We start from the raw sequence: 21903 nt of genomic DNA on the forward strand, positions 1-21903 counted from the left end.
CGTCGCCAACGACTAACTTGCTTGCCTCTCCTTTGGGGATGTTTGGTGTAGGTTAAATTTAAGTTAAATCCGGACTAATATAATTTCATCACGAAATCATTATCGTACTATCAAAAAGTTAACATAATAAAATACGTGACACTTACACTTACAAACTTTTCAAAATTTTTTATTGTCCGATGTGAGATTTATATATTTTATCTACTTCTTTTAAAACATTTGACACGTAAGTTAATTAAAACATATTACTCAAATCCAAAGTTATCCGCCCTAAATAATTGCCACCTTCGAGAAAATGTTATGTTTGAACCATGGAATGGGGCACTCTCAGGCATCTCTTCCACTCACAGTTACAGTCAGACACTACAATGCAGGTGGAATAGTGAAATATTTATGGAACATGGAGCGTGTGCTCAAAATGATCTGCCAATTTGCAAGTACTATGTACATGATCTCTCCCAACTTCGCTAAGAACATGTTTCACATTGTAAAAGAGGGAGAAACCGCAATTACAGAATGGACCAATCCACTATATTTCGATATCAGAATTCAGAATGCATTTCATGTATTGACTAAAACCTGTATTTGTACACAATTCAAATGATGTCCTTGATGTCAGTGAGACTATCTATGATAACATCTAACTTCGAGAAGTATCCGCTCTGCATCCGAAAATACTTACACCAACCAGCAGCCACCTATCAAAATATCTAGAGAGAGTAAAAGTCCAGTGATTGTTTATCTCCAAAGCCACCAACAAGTTCACCATGATCACTAGCATCTGTGTTTCCATTTCTGTAAATAAAGCTGTCAGGCCGTAAGCCACCATTGAATAAATCTTATACCAACTACGGACTTTAAGTGAATCCATCCAAGTCATAGCAAAAGAAAGTTCAACCATCTTAACCGACACCAAGTCAATTCCATGCAAATCTGCCTCCCAGTCTAATTCAATGCATAAGAAACAAACTTCAAGTTTCAAACAGAACTTTCGAAAGAAACTTGAGTTTCTATGTTGCTCCTTGACTTTGAGCTTGAAGAAGCAGCCAAGCCTTGAAGTAATGTTAGTACCTCAACAGTATCATCCAAATAATACCTAGCTTTGCTTGGTTTTTGACCAACAGTACAAGCAAAAATTTCAGGAGGAACAGGGAGAGATGATCTGTAAGCCGTATTTGATATGCTTTCAAACATGTCTTCATCAGATCTATCATCACCAATGCACATCACAAAATCTGGTAGCTTCCCATTACCTATCATTGTGGAAAGAATTTTCTCTGCAACAAAGCCTTTGGTAACTCCCTGGCACATCAAATAGCCCATGTTAGGCTGTTGGAAAATAAGGTACAGGCACAAAAGACTGTTAGCATGAATAAAAAGGACTCAAAAAGCATTTATACCTGAGGCTTCACTTCAACAATTTGCTGGCCCCTCTTCACAACAACAGGTTCATTGGCAAGGACATTTTCTAGGTGATCTAACAGTTCCTTCGCTTGACAAGATCCAAAATCAGGGTCAGCATCTTGATGGTGCCATACTAAGGCACTCTTCTTGGGCTCTATATAGGAGCCATCAGTTGCCTCCGTATATAATTTCATCACTGGTTCAGCAATTCTTTTCCAATCAAAATCTGCAGCAATTGGAATGGTTTCCCAATCGGACATCCTACTCCACCTACAAGGAAGGAAAAAAAATATTAAGAAAAGGTAAACCTGCACTATAAGGACCTAATGCAAGGAGTTGCACCGTATTCATACAACAGTATCTTTCATAGAGGAAACACTGTCACTTTTATAGAGCTTTACTTTAACTCTGTATAAATAAAGAAAATAAAAGGATCATTGAAAAATAATGCCCATCCTTCTCAAGTAGGCAATGCCCACTTCGCAACAGAGCCAACAGTGCTGAAGCTAGATTTCAAAAACTGTATAACTGAGATTTACCTTATGAAGTATCCATGCTCAGCTGCTATGCCTAGATTCTCACATTGAGCAAACCAGTCACTCAGGGAGTTTTGCCCCCTACCACTGACTATAAAGACAGTGTTCTTGGGGTCACTGCATAGATTGTTCAAGACTGAGATTACTTCAGGACTCGGGCTTTTAATAATTGAAGCATGGGGCACCACTGTCCCATCATAATCCAAAAATATTGATCTTCTGCATGTCCTTTTATAAGCAGAGACAATATGGTCAATGGAAAGCTTTCTAAAACTTGGAGAAAGAGACAAAATCCTGAAACTCAGTCCAAAACCAATGCCCCAGCAACGTTTGCTGTAATGCTCTTTGCATGCCCTCTCCAAATCTTGCATAAAACTCCGGGCCCAATAAGCCACGTCATGAGAACTAACATAACGATAGTGCTTCTCATGCCGCAATTGCTTCTCCACATCAGGCATTCTGATGGCCATGTTTAATGCATCAGCTACAGCATCAATGTCCCAAGGATTAACCCTGATTGCCCCACTTAGGGATGGTGAACAACCTATAAACTCTGAGACAACAAGCATACTCATACGAGGTGATTCAGAGGCAATCTCCAAAGCTTCGTCCATTTTGGAAGTCCCCTGCCTACAGACAATGTACTTGTATGGGACTAGGTTCATCCCATCCCTCACTGCATTTACAATGCAACATTCTGCCAAAGCATAATACGCTGTCTTCTCATAGAAAGGGACACGACGGTCAATCAGGACCACTGGTTCATATCCTGGAAAACCAAAATTATCATTTATCCTTTTAGTAGTCTCGTATGTTTCCCTTTTTGCTTCCTGAACATCTTTCCCAGTGCTTCTTGCAGGATTTACAATTTGAACCAGAACTATTTTGCCTCGCAACTCTCGATGCTGCTGTAAAAGCTGTTCCATAGCTAATACTTTTAGACTAATGCCTTTAAATATGTCCATGTCATCAACACCAACAATAAGCTTTTTCCCCTTGAACTGCTCAACAATTTCTTTGACCTTAGTAGAAGAAGATGGGTGGTTTAGTGCAGATTGGAGTCGGCCCATATGAATCCCGACAGGCAAAATTTTGATGTAGACTGTGCGACCAAAATAATCAAGTCCAATGTGTCCTCTCTTGGATTCATAGTCAAGGCCAAGCATTCTGCTGCAGCATGAAAGAAAGTGGCGAGCATAGTCAAATGTATGAAAACCAATCAAGTCTGCGTTAAGCAGTGCTTTCAAAATTTCATCCCTGACTGGCAGAGTCCGGTATATTTCTGATGAAGGGAATGGGCTGTGAAGGAAAAAGCCAAGCTTAACTCGATAGAAACGCTTTCTCAAAAATGTTGGAAGGATCATAAGGTGATAGTCATGAACCCATACAAAATCATCTTCAGGATTTATGACCTCCATGACCTTATCTGCAAATATCTTGTTAGCAGAAACATAAGCTTGCCAAAGCAATCGGTCAAAGCGATTGCAGTAGTCTGGGCACATGGGTAGCATGTAATGAAAAAGCGGCCATAAATATTGCTTACAAAACCCATGGTAGAACTTTTTTTGAAGTTCAGGAGGAAGAAATGTGGGCACACAATTAAATTCCTCTAACAGTCTTCGAGAAATTTCATCTTGTTCACTTGAATCTACATCAACCTTCAAGGACCCCACGTAAACAACATCAGTATCAGATGAAAAGCCATCCTTCATTTGTAACAGAAGAGAATCCTCATCAAAACTGAAGGACCATCGACCAGATTTCAAATCTTTTTGAGCATGTATAGGAAGAAAATTTGCCACAATAATTTTCTTTTCACAGCCATCAGAGGAGAGAGCATCAAAATCTCCATCATTGCTTCTGTTACCATCTACCTTAGAAATAATTCCAGGAACTGTCATAACCCGCTGAATTTTTCTAGGAGTTTGAGGGAGATTAAATATGTCCCCAGATGCCAAGTCCAACAAACTTATACAGGATCTTGAAACCATCATTCCCTGAACAATCTTATCTCTCGCTGTTTATGACAAGAACACAATACGACAGATGCTGGACTAACACACTTCTGACTGAACAGATTTTGACAAGGACGTTGAGTTATAGGGAACCAAATACCTGTAAGAAAGTGGAAAGGAAGACTCTAATCACTTTGTCCAAGATAGGGAAAGCCTTTGAAATATGGAAATAAGTAAGTCCATAAAATATCAAAGATGCCATCAATAATCAGAAATGTTCCAAATTTGTGTTGCAGCTAGTCATTCAAATCTTAGTCTGCAGGATAGTGTGGTTAAAAAAATATATTTCCAAGACTTATCAAGCATTTCACACTCCATCATGTTTTAGCCAAAATCAATAAAAATAGTTTGTTAAAATATAAGATTAGCAAATGCTATATACATTTCATTGTGTATGATAAACTTATGTGGTTCTTGCTGTTGCACATCCCCACAAGGCAACTGAGCAGAAGCAGAACATGTAAGTGTTTTGAAAGCAAGACTGGCCAGTTCAACTGGTGGGACCGGAACCAGTAGAGCCTCTGGGACAGATGACCCCTTATCTAAACCCAGGCATGGTCCATTTTGACCCACCCGATAAAATTTTCATAAACAAATTGAACAACAATGTAAACAATCAGAGGGTAAAAAGAAAATGGAAAAACCAACAAGGAATTAAAAAAAAGGAGGGGGGGGGGGGGTTTTGGGTGGTTGATCCTTGACCCGCCAGCCTCAATGGGTAGGACTACAGACTAGTCTAAAATACTGGCGTGCATCAAAGTACTACAACTGCAGGATCCCTAGAATCAACATAATTTTTGGAAGGAGCTATGGCAAGAACCAAACACAAACTTATGTGACCAGAGCAGTACATGCCTAACTGCAGTAGGTAGGAAGAGGACCGAAGCCCAAACAAGGTGAGAGGAAAGGCAAAACAAAAGAGAAAGACCATAGATTCTCAACAAATGGGCAACACTTCAAACAAAAAAACCGTGAAGGTTTTTAACCAATTCTATATCCTTCAATTTTTATCTGTCCGTATTCAGAAACCATAGCATTATCTCTAATTGCAAGTGAATTATAAAGATCAAATTCATTCTTTTATCTCAAAATATATATGTAACAAGCAGTTTTTCGGCAGGCCCTGAAAACTGGACATTATCTCTATAATTTCATGTTAAACGCAAAGATCAAAATTCTGGTAAAACATAATCATCAAAGGAACACATTGTGCATATGTCAAATTGCTGCCAAAGGGAGAAAGAGTATGTTCAAGAAAAAATGAGTAATCAGAGAATAAAATGCAAACAGATTGAAGTCATCCAAATGAAATCACACCGTTGTTCCACCTAATAATCAGGATATGCATTTTTTAATGGTAATGAAAGTGAAGCAATATAAAAGGTGCTGAGAAAACAGTGGTTTACACCCTATTGAATAAACAAACTAACCACAGCCAAATACTATGAAGTGATATCAAAATATCAGATGGCTAACCATCACTCAAACAGAATGGAAAGACCCTTCAAATGTTGGGCCATAAGTTCCAATTTTGACATCAAAATTTATGTTGGACCGATAACATGGAACGTCCAACTTCATCTAAGAAGAAAAACCATGTGCTCATAATATGATCTACTAGCAAGAGAAGAAAAAGAAAGGAAAATTATAATGAAAAATATAAACATACATGGAAAAGATCAAATATAAGAGGGAAACGCACATTTTTAAAAACATCGGCATACCTAATGCTGTTATCCGAGGATCTCTCAACAAAATCTGCCCCTTTGATGTTAGCCTTCATAGCCTTTTTATATGCCAATTGCATTCTACTTGATTTCTTCAAATTAATTGTCCAGGTAAACGCTACGCAGGCAATTTAATGAAACGAATATTCCTTTAACCCATAAGGGAATCGAATTAATTTCCTTCCAGTAAAGCACTAGAAACACGTCTGTTTAACTTGTTTGTTCCAGCAGGATTATTAAGTCACTTATCTGTTTTCCGAGTACAGACAGGAAGAATATACAATAAATAAATTAGATTTGCTAAAATTTACCATATTATTTACTTCATCCTTATCTGTATTAATGATATCCTCTATAATGAAACTGAAACCTTTTCAAATAAAACCAAAAAAATGAAAAATGAAAGATGAAAGAAAACAGAAAATATTTTCCTTCTAATACAATTTTCACGGCAGTGCCATATTTTCGGCAAGCATTAACTCATTGTTTCATCAGCTTACCTGTCAACTGATTATAGACAAAGGAAGAAGTTTAAATTATGCGACAAAAAAAAAAAAACAACAGGCAATACGAAATTCAAAGGGCTCACCTTATCTTCAATAATTACCAAAATCCTTAATCTACAAATCAAAAGGGCCAATGACAGTGGAAAATCAGGGCATATGACTATTCATGGGGTCACCTTATCTTTAATAATTACCGGCATGCTAACTTGAAAATCAAGAGACAAGAAAAGATAGCAGCAACATTATTCTCCTCAGCATTTTACTTTTAGATTTGTATTTCATTTTCTAAAATTCTCCAGGAGTACTATGTATCATTCTAACCTTATTTCTCAATAAATTAACTGCAATAAAAACAATTCTCAGTTTACATTATGTATCACTCCATGCTAAACTTTTGTTTATTGATTTGTCCCAAATGGGGTAAAATATGACTATAAATTAACAAGACTGAAAGAATTTCCAATAAGGATTTCTTTTATGCCTTCTCAACTGTTTCATTAACTTAAGAACAGAAGATAATAGCCATGGAATTGTTTATAAGTAACTTGAATTAATTCTATAGATAATAACAACTTTAAAAAGAGTCCAAAACAAGAACAAACAAAACTAGTGAAAATTGGCTAACATCCAGCTAAGCTCCCTGAACAATTATTTGAAAACATGTCCAACAGTACAGATAACGCCTCCAGAAAAATTAAAAACAAAAAGACAGTCAAATACACAGGAAAGCTCAAAATTCATTCCTAAGCCTCTAGATCTCAAAATTCCAATGTAATGTTTATACATGCAGATATAAATACAGATATAAAAAAAAACACATATTATATTCAAATACATATGTCTGTAGAAAAAGAGAAAGGCCACAGAAACAGAGTGATCCAAAATGTTACCTTTACAGAATGATCCAGTTTGAGCAACAGTGCTTTTATCCAACTCTTCAATGACACTATAGAGCGAATTCCCTGCAAGAAAGATGATCATTTTTTTTTTATCAGGAAAAAAGAAGGGAAATAAAAAAACCAAAACATGGTTGCTGAAAAAGCCCAAGAAAACTAAAAATCTAGCAACCCCATTTTCCCATTGCTTCCCTTAAAGCTTCCCAAGCAACCAAACCTACATGAAAGCATTGAAAAAGAAAAGAACCCTTCAACACAGAAGGGAAGCTGGAAAAAGAAATGTGGATAAAGAAAAAACTTACATGAGAAAAAAAGCTGATAAAACATGAAAGGAAAAGAATGTAGGAAGAAGCAGTTGGAGTTATGAGATAAAGAAAGAGAGAAACTTGGAAAGAAAAATGGTGCGTTAGGTTCAAAACTGGTGAGATTTGTGAAAGAGTTTTGAAGGGTTCGAAACCGACTAAAACCCCAAGAAAACAAGGAAAAAGGATTGAAAAAATTTATTTTAAGGTTCCGTTTGGTTTGGTGTTTGGTGTTGGTTCATTCAACAAAGGAAGCAGCAAAAAGATTAGAACTTAGAATATAAAAGTCAAAAAAGAAACAAGATTTTGATATAGAGAGAGACATGAGGCCACCCCAAAGTATGTACAGTTAGATTACACAAGTCTGGTTTGGTCTTACGTTATAGTCCTGAAGAGAAGGGTTTTGTCTTCCTTTAAATGCCCTTTCTCGTCAAACCTTATTGCTTTGCTGCCATTTTCCTCTTATCTGGTTTTTCTGCGTTTTTTTCCTTTTTTTTTTTGCTTAAAAAGAAAATAATTTCCAATTGTATTTCTTGGGTTTTGCTTTGTTTTTTTTAATAAAGTTTTTATTTGTTGTTATATTTTAATAAAAATGTTCCATACTTTTTAATATTAAAAAATTATGCAAAATAAATTCATAATATAAAAAATTAAATATATTTAGTGTTTAAAAACGGAAAAAAAATTCATTTTGAAACATCTTAAACAAAAAAATGAATGGAAAACTCCCATTTTAAATTAAAAAAACTATAATTAAAAATTATCGTTTTATCCAAATCCGAATTTAGATTTTAAAAATTTTGAATGAATTTGAACATTTTGGATATTATCCAAAATCATAATTAATATAATCAAACCATTGTTACCAAAATAACTATATTCAAAATTCTAAATTGTCAAATGCAAAATATGATTCCATTTAAAACAAATGACAATACGAATCTAAACATTTAACCTCGTTTTAAGATTAGTGCATGTATTAGACTATTTTTCAACAAAAATTAAACCGATTCGTATATAAATATTTCATTTAACGACAAATATATATATATATATATATCTTCAAATTTAAAAAATTAAATTTGAATTCTTTTTCTTGAATAAAAAATAGTATATTAATTAAAAGAAAAAGAAAGTACAAGCAAAGGCAATGAAGGGTGGAATGGGTACTTTACCACAATCTTTATCTAGAAATATTTTTATTAAATCCCTAATTCCCAATCTTTAGAATGGATATTTATGGTTAGCTAAGACCTAAATTTGTGGGCACCAAAAGGAGCTCTCATTGTCCCAATAAATAACATTATCCTTGAATTATATTCTTTTCTCTACACCAAATTTCCTCATTGTATAAAGAAATCATTTTTTGTGTACCAGTATGCTAATATAAAAAGTTAAGTAATTGACCATTCCTATTTCTTTTTTTTTTTTAAATAAATTAATACTTGAGGATAAACATAGACTTGTCCCACATAGACATCCTAAAATTGAATATTTTAAAAACCAACTATCATATAATAAAGTAATTAACTTTGTCTCTCGTGATTATCCCTAATCCATGCGTACTCGGTTAAAGATTTCCTAAAACTATTCTATATATATACATAAATTTAGTGAAAGGATTAAATAAAGGGTGCTCAATCAACACGTTTTGTAGTTTTTTGTACCAACTCCCAACTTGTTTAAATTTTTCTCTCAAGCTCACAAACCCACAATTTGCCTAATCTTATCTTAATACAAATGGTGTTAAACTTATTATTATTCATGTTCATAGTCATATCTTTTGATGCTTATCCTCCATTACCATTTTTTATAAAGTTTCTAATGTAAGAAAAATATTGTTTTTTTTATCAAATAAAATCAATCATTTTTAAGTAATTTACGATTGTAATATAAATTATGAAAGCGAAATCGATAATATTTTAATTTAAATGTTAAAATTGGTCATCTTAATGTAAATAATTTTGAATTCAGATTTTATCGATGATCTGTCTCGATACCATCCATAATAATTGAATTGGCTCGAATTAGGTTAACTTGCACTTGATGATGTGAATAATGGGATTTGAATGCAGAGATGTTTGAACCGTACAAATCAGGAAGGAGGATGAGCTGTGAATGTGGAATGAATAACCAGCTGGCGAAGGAAATGAAAAAAATGGAACAAGGCAAAGGAAGGAGCCGACAGGGCACGCGGCTGCTCGACCACGCCACTGCCTCTCTGGCAAAACACTGGCATCCATCGCAAAACTTGGATTTTCTTCTTTTTTTTTTTTTTTGGATAAGATAACCATCCGCGTTTACTCACCTTTCCCTCTGTTTCTTTTACCATCTTACCCTTCCTATCAATATTTAATATTACTCTTTCATATTATATTTTCAAAATAATACCAAGTTGGGAAAAAAAAGTACATTATTGCTTAGTTGATTTGTTAGATTTGAAAATTTGTGCTGTCTTATTATAATCATATGTGTATTTAAGTACGATATTAATAATTATATAAATAAATTAGACATTTCAATTTATTAACTGAATGATGGAAGAATATGCTTACTATGTTCTTGTAGCAGGTATTGTAAAAAATACTGATGTCGTGTTCTATTTTATAAGAACGGAACAAACTCTTTCAAAAAAAACAAAAGAATGGCAGAAATGTAATTTAGAAGTGAAAGGAGGTCCGTCCTGCGGTTACGGAGTCCAACGCGGATTAAATGTAGGGGGACAAGGATCTTTAAATGCAGTCCCCACCCAACTCTTTCCATTTTCCTCATATAAATCTAATCCCGTTTCCCCTCTACCCCAAATCTCGTACGGACCCCTTCCCTTCCTTTTCACATTTTTATTTTTTAATAAAAAAAAATCTATTTCTATTTTATCTTAAAACGCCTGCCTAACTCATGGGGCCCATCTTTTCAGCCTTTTTGTCAGTCCACATCATCACCCTCCCTTTGTCTTTTTTGGTTGCTTCTTAAAACTATTGAATATCTCAAACTTAATATAACTCTATTAACATTCTAAGGTAAAATATTTAAGTTATTTTTAAGTCTTAATTGAAATTCTATACGAATTTATTAATTTTAAAAATAGATATATCATTTCAAAAAAATATTTTTTGTTTGACATATATATCTAATTATTAATATTTTTATTAATTTGATGATATAATAATATTAAAAAATAATTTTATTTTTTATTAATTTTAAAAATTATTATTATATAAATGATATGTTTTTTTCAAAAAAAAATTTCAAGCCAAGGGAAGAGAGCATCATATCAATGCTCCCAAAGGTGCTTCCTTGTCCTAGGTCACACTTGATCGGTGCTGCTTAGCACTTACAATGGGGTGGTCGACCGATTTAATCACATTGTTAGAGAAAAAAATATTTTAATCTTTTTATATTTTTTATTAACAATATTTATATTTTAAATTTCATTGTCTATTTTAAAAATTAATAAATTAAAATTTAAAAAGGTCTATATATTTCTTTTAAAATTTATGTTTACATACAATCCTATTTTACCTGAATTTATTTATATGATACCTTAATTTATTTAAATATATGAAATAATATCAAATATTGTAATTATAGACTTTTTCCCATGGGCATTGAATTAAGAAGAATGAAAGGAAAAATGGGTCTAAAAATTTTGAATGGAGAGAATGTTATTATGTAGACATGGAGGGTTAGAAAGAAGAAAGAAAGAAAGCAAATGGATGGGAAAAAGGAAGACAACATTCTAACCCACAAAAAAAAAAGGATTAAAGATTTATTCCATGAGTGAAGCATGACGCACAACCCCATAAAAACGACAAGGCCTGCTTTCATCACCCACTTTACACGAAATCAACACGTATGATTGGGAAAACAAAAGGGCCTTTGTCAGTAATAAATAATATTTGAAAAATATTGAAATTCAATTACATACCAAAAAAAAAAAGGAAAGTCTAAAAGAAACAAAAGAAGATTTCTTTGCAAGTAAAATTGGGGATGGGACCCGCATTATCCGGTGGCCGTGTTTCACGGCTGGGTGTCGTAATTGGTTTGCAAAGGAGCTCCCGCTCCGGTCCTTATCCGTTGAAAGAGAAAAGGTGAGCTACGTGGGTCCCCCTTATGTGTTAATGCAGTGTGGAATGTTCAGCTCTTATCCTTTTTGTACTATGTTTTTAAAAATTTTTGTTTTTATTTTTATTTTATTGGGTTTAATTTTAAATGCTAGCTTTTGATAATATAAATTTGGGTTCCTAATAATCTGTTTATGTGGAAGAACAGGAAGAATGAAATCTGTACTCTACTTCTTTACTAATTAACTGTTTAGTCTTTTATTATATTTAGATGAAAATTTTAAAATTTTATTTTAAATCAAATAAATTTTAAATTTTAATATCAAATTAATCAATGCACGTAATAAATCAAATCCAGAATTGCTGATTATTTGGGTATTAACCGAGGTCGATATCAAATGATGACCAACGACGAACAACCAACAATAAATGATATGTGATTTTAGGTTTAAATTATGTTATAGGGCCACATTAACTAGTCAAGTACATAGTTGAATAAAATGGTGTTAGAGTCATGTGTTCCCCTTCCTCCACATCGTGAAACTATCTTGAATGGCTGGTGTAGAACAACAAAGCAAGAAGCTTTTCTTACGGCACTTTTGGTGATGAAGTTTAAAGAGAAAGAAAGGGATTCAAGCATTAAATTTTGCGACTTCTTAAAAGAATGATAACCTACTAGCTTTGCTTTTCAAGAAAGTGTTAATGGATAGGAACATGGACTCGAGAGACCGTCATTGTTAGATTTTGCATACATTGCTTTTACGTCAAAGGATATCATATCCTATTGGATGATCTCCCATGGTGAAGAACTCTAACTTAGAATCCAAACTTTATGAGTGTTAAGCTTTGGTCTAATCCTTAATTATTTCTAAAAACAGTAATCTTAACTCATAAATTATACCTTATGTCCCCAGGAATGAAACTTTCCTCACCATCCATGATCAATCAAAGTCTCTAAGCTAACGAAAAGATAACTTGAAATAGCATTAAGATAAGACCAATGCATGGAAAAAAAAGAAAGACCACTTCTGATGGATGACAGGTTAAGAATATCAAGAAAATCCTTGAGAATATTTGTATTTATATCAACCCCCCAAGGTCTTGATTTGCATTGATTTTGTCAACTGTTGATTGTATGTTTTGGGATTGAAGTGATGATATGTGCATCCATAAATGTTCAACCTCGTTTTCTTTCATCAATATCTTGAAGAATTCAATCTTGATCTTGTTGTTTCTAATAAACTGGTTCAGGTGGAAGATTCCATTTCCATTATTCTAATTTCTTGTCGGCTTCTTGTTGCATTTTGTTTACTTTAATTTTACTAATAGGAATAGTTTATCTACAATATTCGCATGGTCGAAAGTCAAAATCCCAACGTACCATTAAACTAACCAGGAACTAACCTTTCTCACACTTCCCAAGAGTCAAAAAGACGAACACATTCCAGCCAGAGCAGCGCAGCTCCCGGCAACCGCCACCCAAAAAAAAAAAAATAAAGCAAAATGCCAGGGCCAGGTCCGCACCTCATGTATGCAATGAGCTCGGGCCTAGCTCTCACCCACCTCACCAAGGGGCGTTTTACCCCTCACCACACCCTTACCTACACTCTCAACGCCTTCTTTGGCCCTGACATAGGCTCCTTCTCAGAGTGGCTAAGCTCCACTCTCTTTGCTGGATCTTCCTTTGTCTCTTCTTTAGCTGACGCAATTCATCATCCTTTTTATTATGTGCTGATTCTGGGGTTGCCTTTGTGCGTTTTCTACTCTTGGGTATCAAGTATTTTGGTGAAAAGAAGTGTTCTTGATTCTGTTACTGGGGTGAGTTCAGTTACTTTAAAGTTGAGAAAGTTTCTATATTTGGTGTTGTCTATGGTAGGAAATTGGAAAATCGTTTATTCAATCTGGGTTTTTGATAATTGATCTTATTCATTTCTTTTACAGTAGATAGCCAATCAGTTGAGCAGGATAATTCAGTTGGTTTTATGTTCTTGTTCATTGAATTTGGAGTATATTCTTGCTTTCGGCCTAATTGAGCTGATTTGAGGTTTTCTAGAGAATTTTTTTTTCCTTTCCTGCTCAAGTTTAATTAGGGTTTTCCACACAGCATCTTACCATCGTTTATCATCTTTTGCTGACTGCTCTAACTTTTTGCACTCAGAGTGGAATTCCTGTCTAAATTGCATCAAGATAGAAAAAAAGGAGCAAAAACCTCAGACTTTGAAGCAAAATCCTGTTTAAACCATCAGACCATAACCCAAATAGTTAAGTTTTGTTATTGTTGTTTATGCTTCTGAAAATAGAAAAACAAAAATATATATGGTCACTTTCCTCCTCAAATTAGCTATTAGCTGGACATTTTTCCATTCCTTTAGTATGTATTGTATTCATACAGTTTAAAGCCAATTGAAGTCTAATTATTGGTGAATTGTTGAGTTAGTTTCATATGGCACAATTCTGTAACAATTGTGATTGGCCAATGCTGTTAGTTCGATTGATGACAATGGTGCTCAACATAAATCAGCCGACTGCTGATGTTTAAGAAAAAGTTACTTGGCCAATGCCATTTGATTCAGTTTCATTGAATAACTTCCATTGCTAAGTCTTGTTATCTGTGGATTTTTCTTGCAGGTGCCTCTTTCAAGGAGGCAATGCTTACTGCTGATATCAGCCGGTTCTTTATCACACTTTTTCCTTGACCACTTATTTGAGGTAAAATTTAGAGATTTTATTTTCATGTGATGTGGCTAAGTTTATTAGATTTATTTATTCTATGTGTAATTGGCATGTAAGGGTGATAATGCAAAATTATGCCAGAAATTGTTGCAAAATAGATTGCTAATACTGAGGAAATTGATGTTTGAGGAAGTTATCTGCTAAGCTTCAAGAATGATAAAACTGAAACAAAAGATTCGAGGTTAATGATTATTTTATCAGGGGTAGAAGGCTAATGATTTTATTATTGAGGGATGGAATTGCAGAAATTACTATTTTAAGAGGGATAGCTATCATTGCTGTGGGCTTATGACTTGAACGCTATGTGGTAGGTAATTGTTAAGACAAAGTGAGAAGGAAATGAGATTGGAAATCTTTATTGCTTATATATTATGCTGGACACATGGATCTAATCATCCTTTCCATTCTCATATTAAGATTTGGAAAGAACAGAGATCTATACATTTATTATAGGTTTCTGGAAAGTTAAAATTTTGAAAACCGTAGTATATAAATATATGAACATGGTCACTATTAATACTTTAGATGGTGCAAAGAATTACTTAAGGATGAAGAATTCTGTTTCTCTTTAGGAGAGCCATGATGAACTTATCAGGCATATTTGCTACGTTGACATCATAATTCTGATTTAGTGGCTCATTGGAGAAGATGGTGTAACTGTTGTCCTGGTAGGGCACATTAGAGGACCGGGTGCTAAGATGGATCAATGGGTTGGCAGTGCGTAAACACTTGTACAAAGAGCAAGCATAATTGGTTTAGATTTCGTTAAGAAGATAATTGCTTGTTCATTGCTTATTAATGGTTGTTCCACCTTGAAATAGTTAGATATGATTGCTTTACTAGATCATTTACATAGCAACTGATGCTATCCTGAGTGTGCTTTCATTTGTTTTCCAGTTGGCTTCTTTGAGATGAATTAGTGCAACTTCTCTGTATTCTAGCATTTGCTGTTGGACCTATATCATAGATAGGTTGATCTCAATGTTGAATACACTTCTGCTTGAAAATCCTAACAGAATGATATGTCTTTTATGTTCTCTTCATCATTTCTTTTGCTTTAAGTTTATAGACCTTATGCAAATATAAATATACAGGAAAATGGGCACTCATCCATGTATACTTGGATATTAAGCACTGGTTGGTGGATAAACCGTGCACCTGTCAACCCAGATGCTGTCATGGTAGTTGGATTGTTATGCACTTGCTTAATTGGTGGCTTCATTTACATCAACAGGTTCTTATTTCTCAAATTTTATATGTTTGTTTGATCATATTATTTCAGCTTTGAGTGAGATCCTTGATAAACTGCTATTGTACTGCTGTCCCGATTGCAGAACAAGGTTGACAAAGTCTACCAGAAAACAATCATATCAGTCAATGAAACTCATTTTGATCATCGCAAGCCTCTACTGCTTGTGGTGTGCAAGCCAAGTATACTGGGTCAATCCTCGTCGGCCAGCAGTTGGTGAAGAAGCTGATCTTGGAGTCCTTGTTTTTTTGGCTACCTACTTTTTGCTTCCTCACTGTCTGTGTATATTGTCCATGAACTCTGAGGATATTCATACAGAGCAGCTCCCACTTTAATTGTATTATCAAAAGAGAGGTGATCGTTTATATTTTTGTTTGTTTTCCAGTAAGAAGGAAATGTTTTATGCGGAAAATAATGTACATACTCTTTATAGAAATCTGATACAGAGCCATAATTTTTGTTATTCTGATCCCATATTTGCTTTGACATATACGAGTTATTGTAACAAATACTTTGCATGAGGAAAATTCTAATGATACTGGTATGTTCATGGAAGATATTTAGCAATTTTATGCTGAAAAGAAATGGAGTCTGCTGGTATGATTTCCTCATTTGGCATTTTCTCTTGCTAGCGCATGCAAATTGTTGGGCCTGTAGATACGCCTAACGATACTTGTATGGAGCTGTTGCATCAAGAACCTGCAATTGGTTATGGAGTTATGATGATGAGAAATCACAAATTGGATTTTATCAAATGAACAAATTCAGAATCAAAGTTCTATAAGTATTTGTGGAAATGCATGGTCTTTGGCACGGTTTAATCCGTCTCTGCCATCCCATTAGTACTCCCACAGATGATGTAGAGCCCTGATTGCAAGGATAAGCTTCAATCCATGTTCCTCTACTGTCATCAATAATGCTCCCAGTACGAGCTGAGACTAAACAATCATTATTTACCTAAACTTGCCCTTGTGGGGGTGGTTCCCATCTAATTGGTATTGTATGTTTCAGTTTTTACAGACCTCTTGTGCCCATCACAGCCCATAACCCCAAAATTTTTGTGTTTTGCCCCCCTCTCTGCTTTTAATTTATTCTCCCTGGTGCTTCACTCAGACTCTATGGAGGTATGGACCAGCAGTGGTGAGCCAACTGAAGCAGGCCATCTGAAACAGTGCAGATTCCTAAAACATAATCTCTGTTTCTGTAAATGCCATACACTATTATTAGGTACTTCCAGTTCTATGTCTCAGCTCATCAACCATAACCATGTTTATGACAATTATGTTGGGATTGGATCTCACTAGATAAACTGTCAGATTGGAATACCACTATGGCAACTTCTTGTCAAAAATTGGTTTAAGTGTAAAAGGAGACGAGGAGAGGATTTCCTTTTCCTAGTCCAGTATTATCAGATTATTAAACCAGTAATTTCAAGTTTCACATGTTAATTTTGATGTGATTTATCTGGGAACAATTTCGTGACAAACCATGAAGTAATTGCCATGGGAAAGAAACCAAAATGGAGCTTTAAGATTCATGAACAATTGAACAATTATGCACCAATTTGAATCCATTTCAGAACTTGAAAGGGCTCAGTTCAAAGTTTAACTCGGGTGCATGAGATATTCAATTATTGAAATGAAACTGGAAATGACAAATGGTCAAATTTAATTCTTCTTAATTCCATAGCCATAAGCAGCTGGTCAGATTTTTGAACCAATCATCTTAATGGTGAAAGATGGGAGACAGAATGCTGCAGCATGAATCTGCATTATTGAAACCAAAATAAAGAGAAAAGAAATATAGAAAGTAAACTCATTCAAAAAAAAAAAAAACAGAAAAAAAATATGAAAGATGGAGAACTGAAGGATAGAGGGGGTTAAAAGGACTGACCTCAGAGTTGTAAAACTTTGGTGGTCCTTCTGCTACACCAAGATATTCTGGATTTAAAGGATTGATTGGGTGTTTGAAGTCTACTGCTGGCCCCTCAGTGGAGCAAAGCATGAATCCGATTGCCCCACTGAAAATGAAAATTGACAAGTGAATGCGTAATTCGTATAGTCCTTATCAAATAAAACTTTTGCTAAGAAAAAATTTTAGAACTGTTGCGTTTGCAAACAAAGTTCATGCCTGGGATATGCGGGAATTGCTGTCCAAGCATAATTAACAGATCCTTTGAAAACTTTGCGACAATTTGCCACTGTGTGTGCAAGGTTGAAATCTTTCTGCCATGGACCTTCTGCTGGGCATGACATGACTCCGCCAGGGCGAAGAGCCGTTGCCACTGATCCCAGGAAGCGTTTATCCCCAAGTTCTACTGCAATAGGCCCTATATGATAACCAGGAATGCATAGCTTGAGAACATGGGAAGCAGTGTTTTGAATATAAACAGCAATTTTTAGCAGTTTAAACCAGATGAGAAAAAGAGAGGTACCCATCTCCTGGAATGCATCCAAAATAATGGCATCATATGTGCCTGGAGGAATAGACTTGATGAATTCAACACCTGCACGGTTTTTGTTTGGAACAAGTAAGGGAACAAGAAAAGCACTTTCCAAGAAGCTGGAAAACCAGACAACTTTTCCAAATTGTTTTTCATTTTGGCAAGCTATACAAAACAGCCAAGTTGCATACCATTGCCTATATGCACATTCACCCTGGGATCCTCGTATCCAACTGCTACACCGGGAAAGAATTTCTTGTAAACCTGAAACAGTTGAGGAATTTTACAAAACCATAAATCATATAATTGAAGGTCTATCTGATTTGATACCTAAAAAGTGTTCAAAATGGCTTTGGAGACTGCAAAACTAGTAAGACGAACTTTGATTTTACTCACCTCAATAACCATTGCGTCAAGTTCGCAAATATCAATCTGCTCCACAGTAGGATGACGGGATAGTTCTCGTAGAATACCACCGTCTCCTCCTCCGATTACCAGAACCTGAAAGAGGAAGGAAACTGAAGTTTCACAGGGTACAGAATTCACCAAAACGGAAAACAAGAAGATCATTTGTCAGAAAACCTTGTTGGGATTCGGAATCGAGCAAAGAGGAAGGTGAGTTAGCATTTCCTGGTAAGCAAATTCATCCCGCTCGGTGAGCTGAAGAGATCCATCGAGGATGGCAATCTTGCCATGGTTTGACGACTATATATATATACCAAAACAAAAGTTAAAAAGAACACCTTAATTTGTTAAAAATAGCCACGACATGGTATAATCTCTGGTTTGTTTATTTTTGGAAACTTTTCTTTTGGTCTCTTTCCCAGTGCTTTCATGGCTGAATATTATGTACCTGAAATACAAAAAGTTCCTGGTATTCTGACTTTCCATGAAACAAGGTCTTTTCTATTTTGTAGAGTTTTGCCTCCCCTGCAAATAATTTACAGAACTTGTTGAGTCATTAGCCACTAAATCTCAGCCTACATTTACCAGTCAGTAGTCTATCAACCAAGTCACCTCATATATCCAGGAAAACCAACATTTTACTTATAATAAAGCTGAATTGATGTTGACTTAATTAAAATAATTTTATGTACTAGAAACTAAATCGATGTATAATTTTATTAGATTACGATATAATATGATATTATTTTTTGATTCTTTCTTAAATCATTAAGAATTTTATGATATTCCAAAATTTCATTATAATCATTGGAGATTTTGTTTTGTTAAAATACAAGTATTTACAAGATTCTAGCAGTGTAGTATGATAATAAATATATTTCTCTTTTGATTTTTCAACGTGTAAACCTCATTTGCTGAATACTTGAAATGCCAAAATTTAGCCATTGCCATTAAATTCCCCTTGGAGAAATATGCAATGTGTGTAAGTATACCTGGCCATTCTCGGAGAACATTAGCATACCATCCAGGTAGTTGACCAGATGCACCAGGGATTATTTCATAGTGCATCTCGAGATCATCAGCGGCTGCTGAGGACTGGATAGTCTCATGTTCACTCGCAAAGCCATCTGCTGCCAGTTCCTTCTCGTGTGAATTGGTGGATTCCTCAGCCAACCCGAAGCCATTATCTGTTCCAACATTCAATCCTTCCATACTATTTATGAACTCTTAATTTTGCAAATGTTAGAGATGTTACAGCTCAGTGTGCAGATGCAATACCAGCTCTCGCATGAGGGCATTAAAAAGGCCGACCATCTCCATGTGCTCCAGGACTTTTTTTTCTGGCACGAGCTGAAAATGCAAGTTGGTCCTGCTTGACCTTGCCTGGCTGGTAATTTGCAACCTGCCGGGTTAGTGGGTCTGAATATTTTCTTCTAGCCTAGCTAGCTGCTTCTGGTCAGCTGGTACTATGCAGTTAAAATTTTTACCACTCTACTTATTACATACCAAAATCAAAGTGAATCTATACCACTCCTGCTCAAATCCTATAAAACATTTCCAGAAGATTGAAAAATAATATTTTACATATTGTAAACTTAAAATCTCAGCTAGAAAGGTTACAAATCCAACACATTTTTTGAAAAAAAAAATTCATATTTTACATTTATTTTTAGTTAAAACAGGTCAAAAACTAACAACCCAATATTCAGTATATTCAATATTTCTGTCTTTTTTTTTTTCAATTAAATAACCTATATTGTGACAGAAAATTCTACAATAGGATATTCAATTTCAATTACTAGTTAAAACAGCTAACAGGCGATCGGGGCCTGGGGGATCCCTGGTTGCAGAAATTAAGGATGGGATGTAAGATTGGCCATCAGTTGGCCATGGATGAGAATCTTTGAAGATCACTTAAGGGACTGAAGCTAGACCATAAATCATATTGTGTTAATCAAACAAATCACTAACAAGCATGCATTGCAAGGGAACAAAGCGCAAGGTTAATTAACTTTTCAAGGTTCACTTTATCGAAATGGTGATAGAAATAATCTCACCTGTTAAATTATAAATATAATAAAATTCTCTTCACTTATCGTCACCGATTGATTTTAAGTTAAATGTCGATTTTGATTCAGAAGCATTAATTGCAAATAGAATTTATCAGCCAATAGCTTTAGCTAGATAGGCTTTGGTGTTCGTGCAATGGCAGCTTATGGAAAGTGATACTCACATGTGCAAATCATGCTACAAAATATACGTTGAGAGTCACCTTTCTTTGTCACGTGTACCTCCAATTTCGTACATAAAATATTTGTGGAGTTAGTTTAATTTGCTAATTCGATTATACCTCTATATTATAAATATATAAAGTTTTTTTTTAATTGGGAGAAGGAGATTCAAACTCTCATCTCTAGATAGCAAAAACATGTACTAATCAATGAGTTAAATATTTAGGTGTAATATAAATATATAAAGATTTTGACCTATAAAAATCACATCTTACTAATCTTATTACTATATCTTGAAAGCTATAAAATAAAATTTTAAATTCTAATCATTGAAACATCCTTTTAAATACAAAAATAGATTAATATACAATATATGTTGAAAATAAACAATAACTCTGTCGTATCTTAATTTAATATACATTTTTATATCAATATATCTATCAATTTTAATAATATACTGCTAACGTTATTAACATTAGTAACCTCTATCTTTGATCGCATTTCCTCAATATGTTTTCTATGGGGCTCCTTCTCCTGCCTTATTTGTTTTTGGCCCTCCTGATTCTGACGCCCTGTTGGCAGCTCCTGTTGTATATTTTTTTGCGTGCTGTCTCCGCAACCCAATAAATGGTTGGCCGTTCTGGTTTGTCTTCAAGTCTCAGCTTGGTGTTTTGGCTGTTTTGCTGCGACTATCTTCTCATCCTATGTTACTTATGTTTTCTCAATTAATAGCTCTGCCATTGTATGTGGATATTATTGTCAACATCTTGGTGATTGTTAGTGTATTGCCAGCATCTTTGATGCATGTTTTGTTATTTTGCTGGTGTGGTTTTTCTCTAAGTTGTTCTACCACCTTGTAGTCATGTTTTTTGTGGCTACTATGTTCTTGTGCTGATGTTTCTGTCATTTGAGCATCTTTACTCTTTTTTGTTTTTACGAGAGATAGGGATTCGAATCTATACTTTTTAAATAGACATATCATACCCGTACATCTCTACTCTTTTTTGAATCAATTTATTGTTGATTTCTCATTTGTTCACATAATTTATTAATAAAATTCACATCTTCTCGATTGACAAAAAAATTATTAATTTTATGACCATATTTCAGTATCATTTATCTTCTATACATCTCTTCACAATTACAAAAAAATTGACATTTAATATCAAAATTTTTTTTAAAAAAATTGTTGCTAAACATAATTTAAATTTTTTTTTTGCCTAAAAGAAGATTGATGAAGGAAGATATCAATGCTCACCCTTTATTTTATACAAAAAATTCATGATAAATAAGTTACTCAATTTTTAAAATCAAAATTATATCATACTATATAAATATTATGTATTTGAGATTAACAGTCAACAAAAAATCTTCGATAAAATTCAAACTTAA

At 34.4% G+C, this 21903-nt stretch overlaps 3 protein-coding genes across 7 annotated transcripts; 1 reads left to right on the forward strand and 2 right to left on the reverse strand.

Annotated features, from left to right (window-relative positions):
- Positions 1-408: 408 nt before the first annotated feature.
- On the reverse strand, positions 409-7706 carry LOC18603871 (putative alpha,alpha-trehalose-phosphate synthase [UDP-forming] 9). Of its 4 annotated transcripts, none has more exons than XM_088804502.1 (6): positions 7471-7706; positions 7079-7150; positions 5680-5800; positions 1944-4055; positions 1401-1674; positions 409-1302 (listed from the first exon to the last, which is right to left on the reverse strand). In XM_088804502.1, the coding sequence occupies exons 4-6, from the start codon at positions 3932-3934 to the stop codon at positions 979-981; spliced, it is 2589 nt and encodes an 862-aa protein (XP_088660628.1). In that variant the 5' UTR covers positions 3935-4055; positions 5680-5800; positions 7079-7150; positions 7471-7706; the 3' UTR covers positions 409-978. The 4 variants fall into 4 exon arrangements, with proteins under 4 accessions (XP_088660628.1, XP_017973682.2, XP_088660626.1 ...); XM_018118193.2 differs by having other exon boundaries at positions 7387-7706; XM_088804500.1 differs by lacking the exon at positions 5680-5800.
- A 5077-nt stretch (positions 7707-12783) lies between these two features.
- On the forward strand, positions 12784-15895 carry LOC18603872 (uncharacterized). The gene is made up of 4 exons (XM_007036107.3): positions 12784-13268; positions 14079-14159; positions 15278-15417; positions 15518-15895. The coding sequence occupies exons 1-4, from the start codon at positions 12954-12956 to the stop codon at positions 15765-15767; spliced, it is 786 nt and encodes a 261-aa protein (XP_007036169.3). The 5' UTR covers positions 12784-12953; the 3' UTR covers positions 15768-15895.
- A 53-nt stretch (positions 15896-15948) lies between these two features.
- On the reverse strand, positions 15949-19530 carry LOC18603873 (spermidine synthase 1-like). 2 transcript variants are annotated; one of them, XM_088804713.1, is made up of 9 exons: positions 19273-19530; positions 18729-18805; positions 18458-18580; positions 18272-18376; positions 18067-18139; positions 17867-17938; positions 17563-17761; positions 17326-17452; positions 15949-16131 (listed from the first exon to the last, which is right to left on the reverse strand). In XM_088804713.1, the coding sequence occupies exons 1-9, from the start codon at positions 19490-19492 to the stop codon at positions 16096-16098; spliced, it is 1032 nt and encodes a 343-aa protein (XP_088660839.1). In that variant the 5' UTR covers positions 19493-19530; the 3' UTR covers positions 15949-16095. The 2 variants fall into 2 exon arrangements, with proteins under 2 accessions (XP_088660839.1, XP_017973856.1); XM_018118367.2 differs by lacking the exon at positions 15949-16131 and adding an exon at positions 16936-17198.
- Positions 19531-21903: the final 2373 nt, after the last annotated feature.

The sequence above is a fragment of the Theobroma cacao genome, chromosome 3 (assembly GCF_053813885.1).
Source record: "Theobroma cacao isolate CCN51 chromosome 3, ASM5381388v1, whole genome shotgun sequence".
Lineage (NCBI taxonomy): Eukaryota > Viridiplantae > Streptophyta > Magnoliopsida > Malvales > Malvaceae > Theobroma > Theobroma cacao.

What these genes read in the sequence shown, in the direction of transcription:
- LOC18603871 (XM_088804500.1), bottom strand. Translation starts at nt 3,934, where the DNA reads ATGATGGTTTCAAGATCCTGTATAAGTTTGTTGGACTTGGCATCTGGG. An exon ending in GAGCATGGATACTTCATAAG is followed by an intron (nt 1,675 to 1,943) that starts GTAAATCTCAGT and finishes CCTTCCTTGTAG; the next exon opens with GTGGAGTAGGATGTCCGATT. An exon ending in TTGTTGAAGTGAAGCCTCAG is followed by an intron (nt 1,303 to 1,400) that starts GTATAAATGCTT and finishes TTGATGTGCCAG; the next exon opens with GGAGTTACCAAAGGCTTTGT.
- LOC18603872 (XM_007036107.3), top strand. Translation starts at nt 12,954, where the DNA reads ATGCCAGGGCCAGGTCCGCACCTCATGTATGCAATGAGCTCGGGCCTA. An exon ending in TTCTTGATTCTGTTACTGGG is followed by an intron (nt 13,269 to 14,078) that starts GTGAGTTCAGTT and finishes TTTTTCTTGCAG; the next exon opens with GTGCCTCTTTCAAGGAGGCA. An exon ending in GGCTTCATTTACATCAACAG is followed by an intron (nt 15,418 to 15,517) that starts GTTCTTATTTCT and finishes TCCCGATTGCAG; the next exon opens with AACAAGGTTGACAAAGTCTA.
- LOC18603873 (XM_018118367.2), bottom strand. Translation starts at nt 19,492, where the DNA reads ATGGAAGGATTGAATGTTGGAACAGATAATGGCTTCGGGTTGGCTGAG. An exon ending in AGGAACTTTTTGTATTTCAG is followed by an intron (nt 18,581 to 18,728) that starts GTACATAATATT and finishes ATATATATATAG; the next exon opens with TCGTCAAACCATGGCAAGAT. An exon ending in CAAAGTTTTACAACTCTGAG is followed by an intron (nt 17,199 to 17,325) that starts GTCAGTCCTTTT and finishes TCAATAATGCAG; the next exon opens with ATTCATGCTGCAGCATTCTG.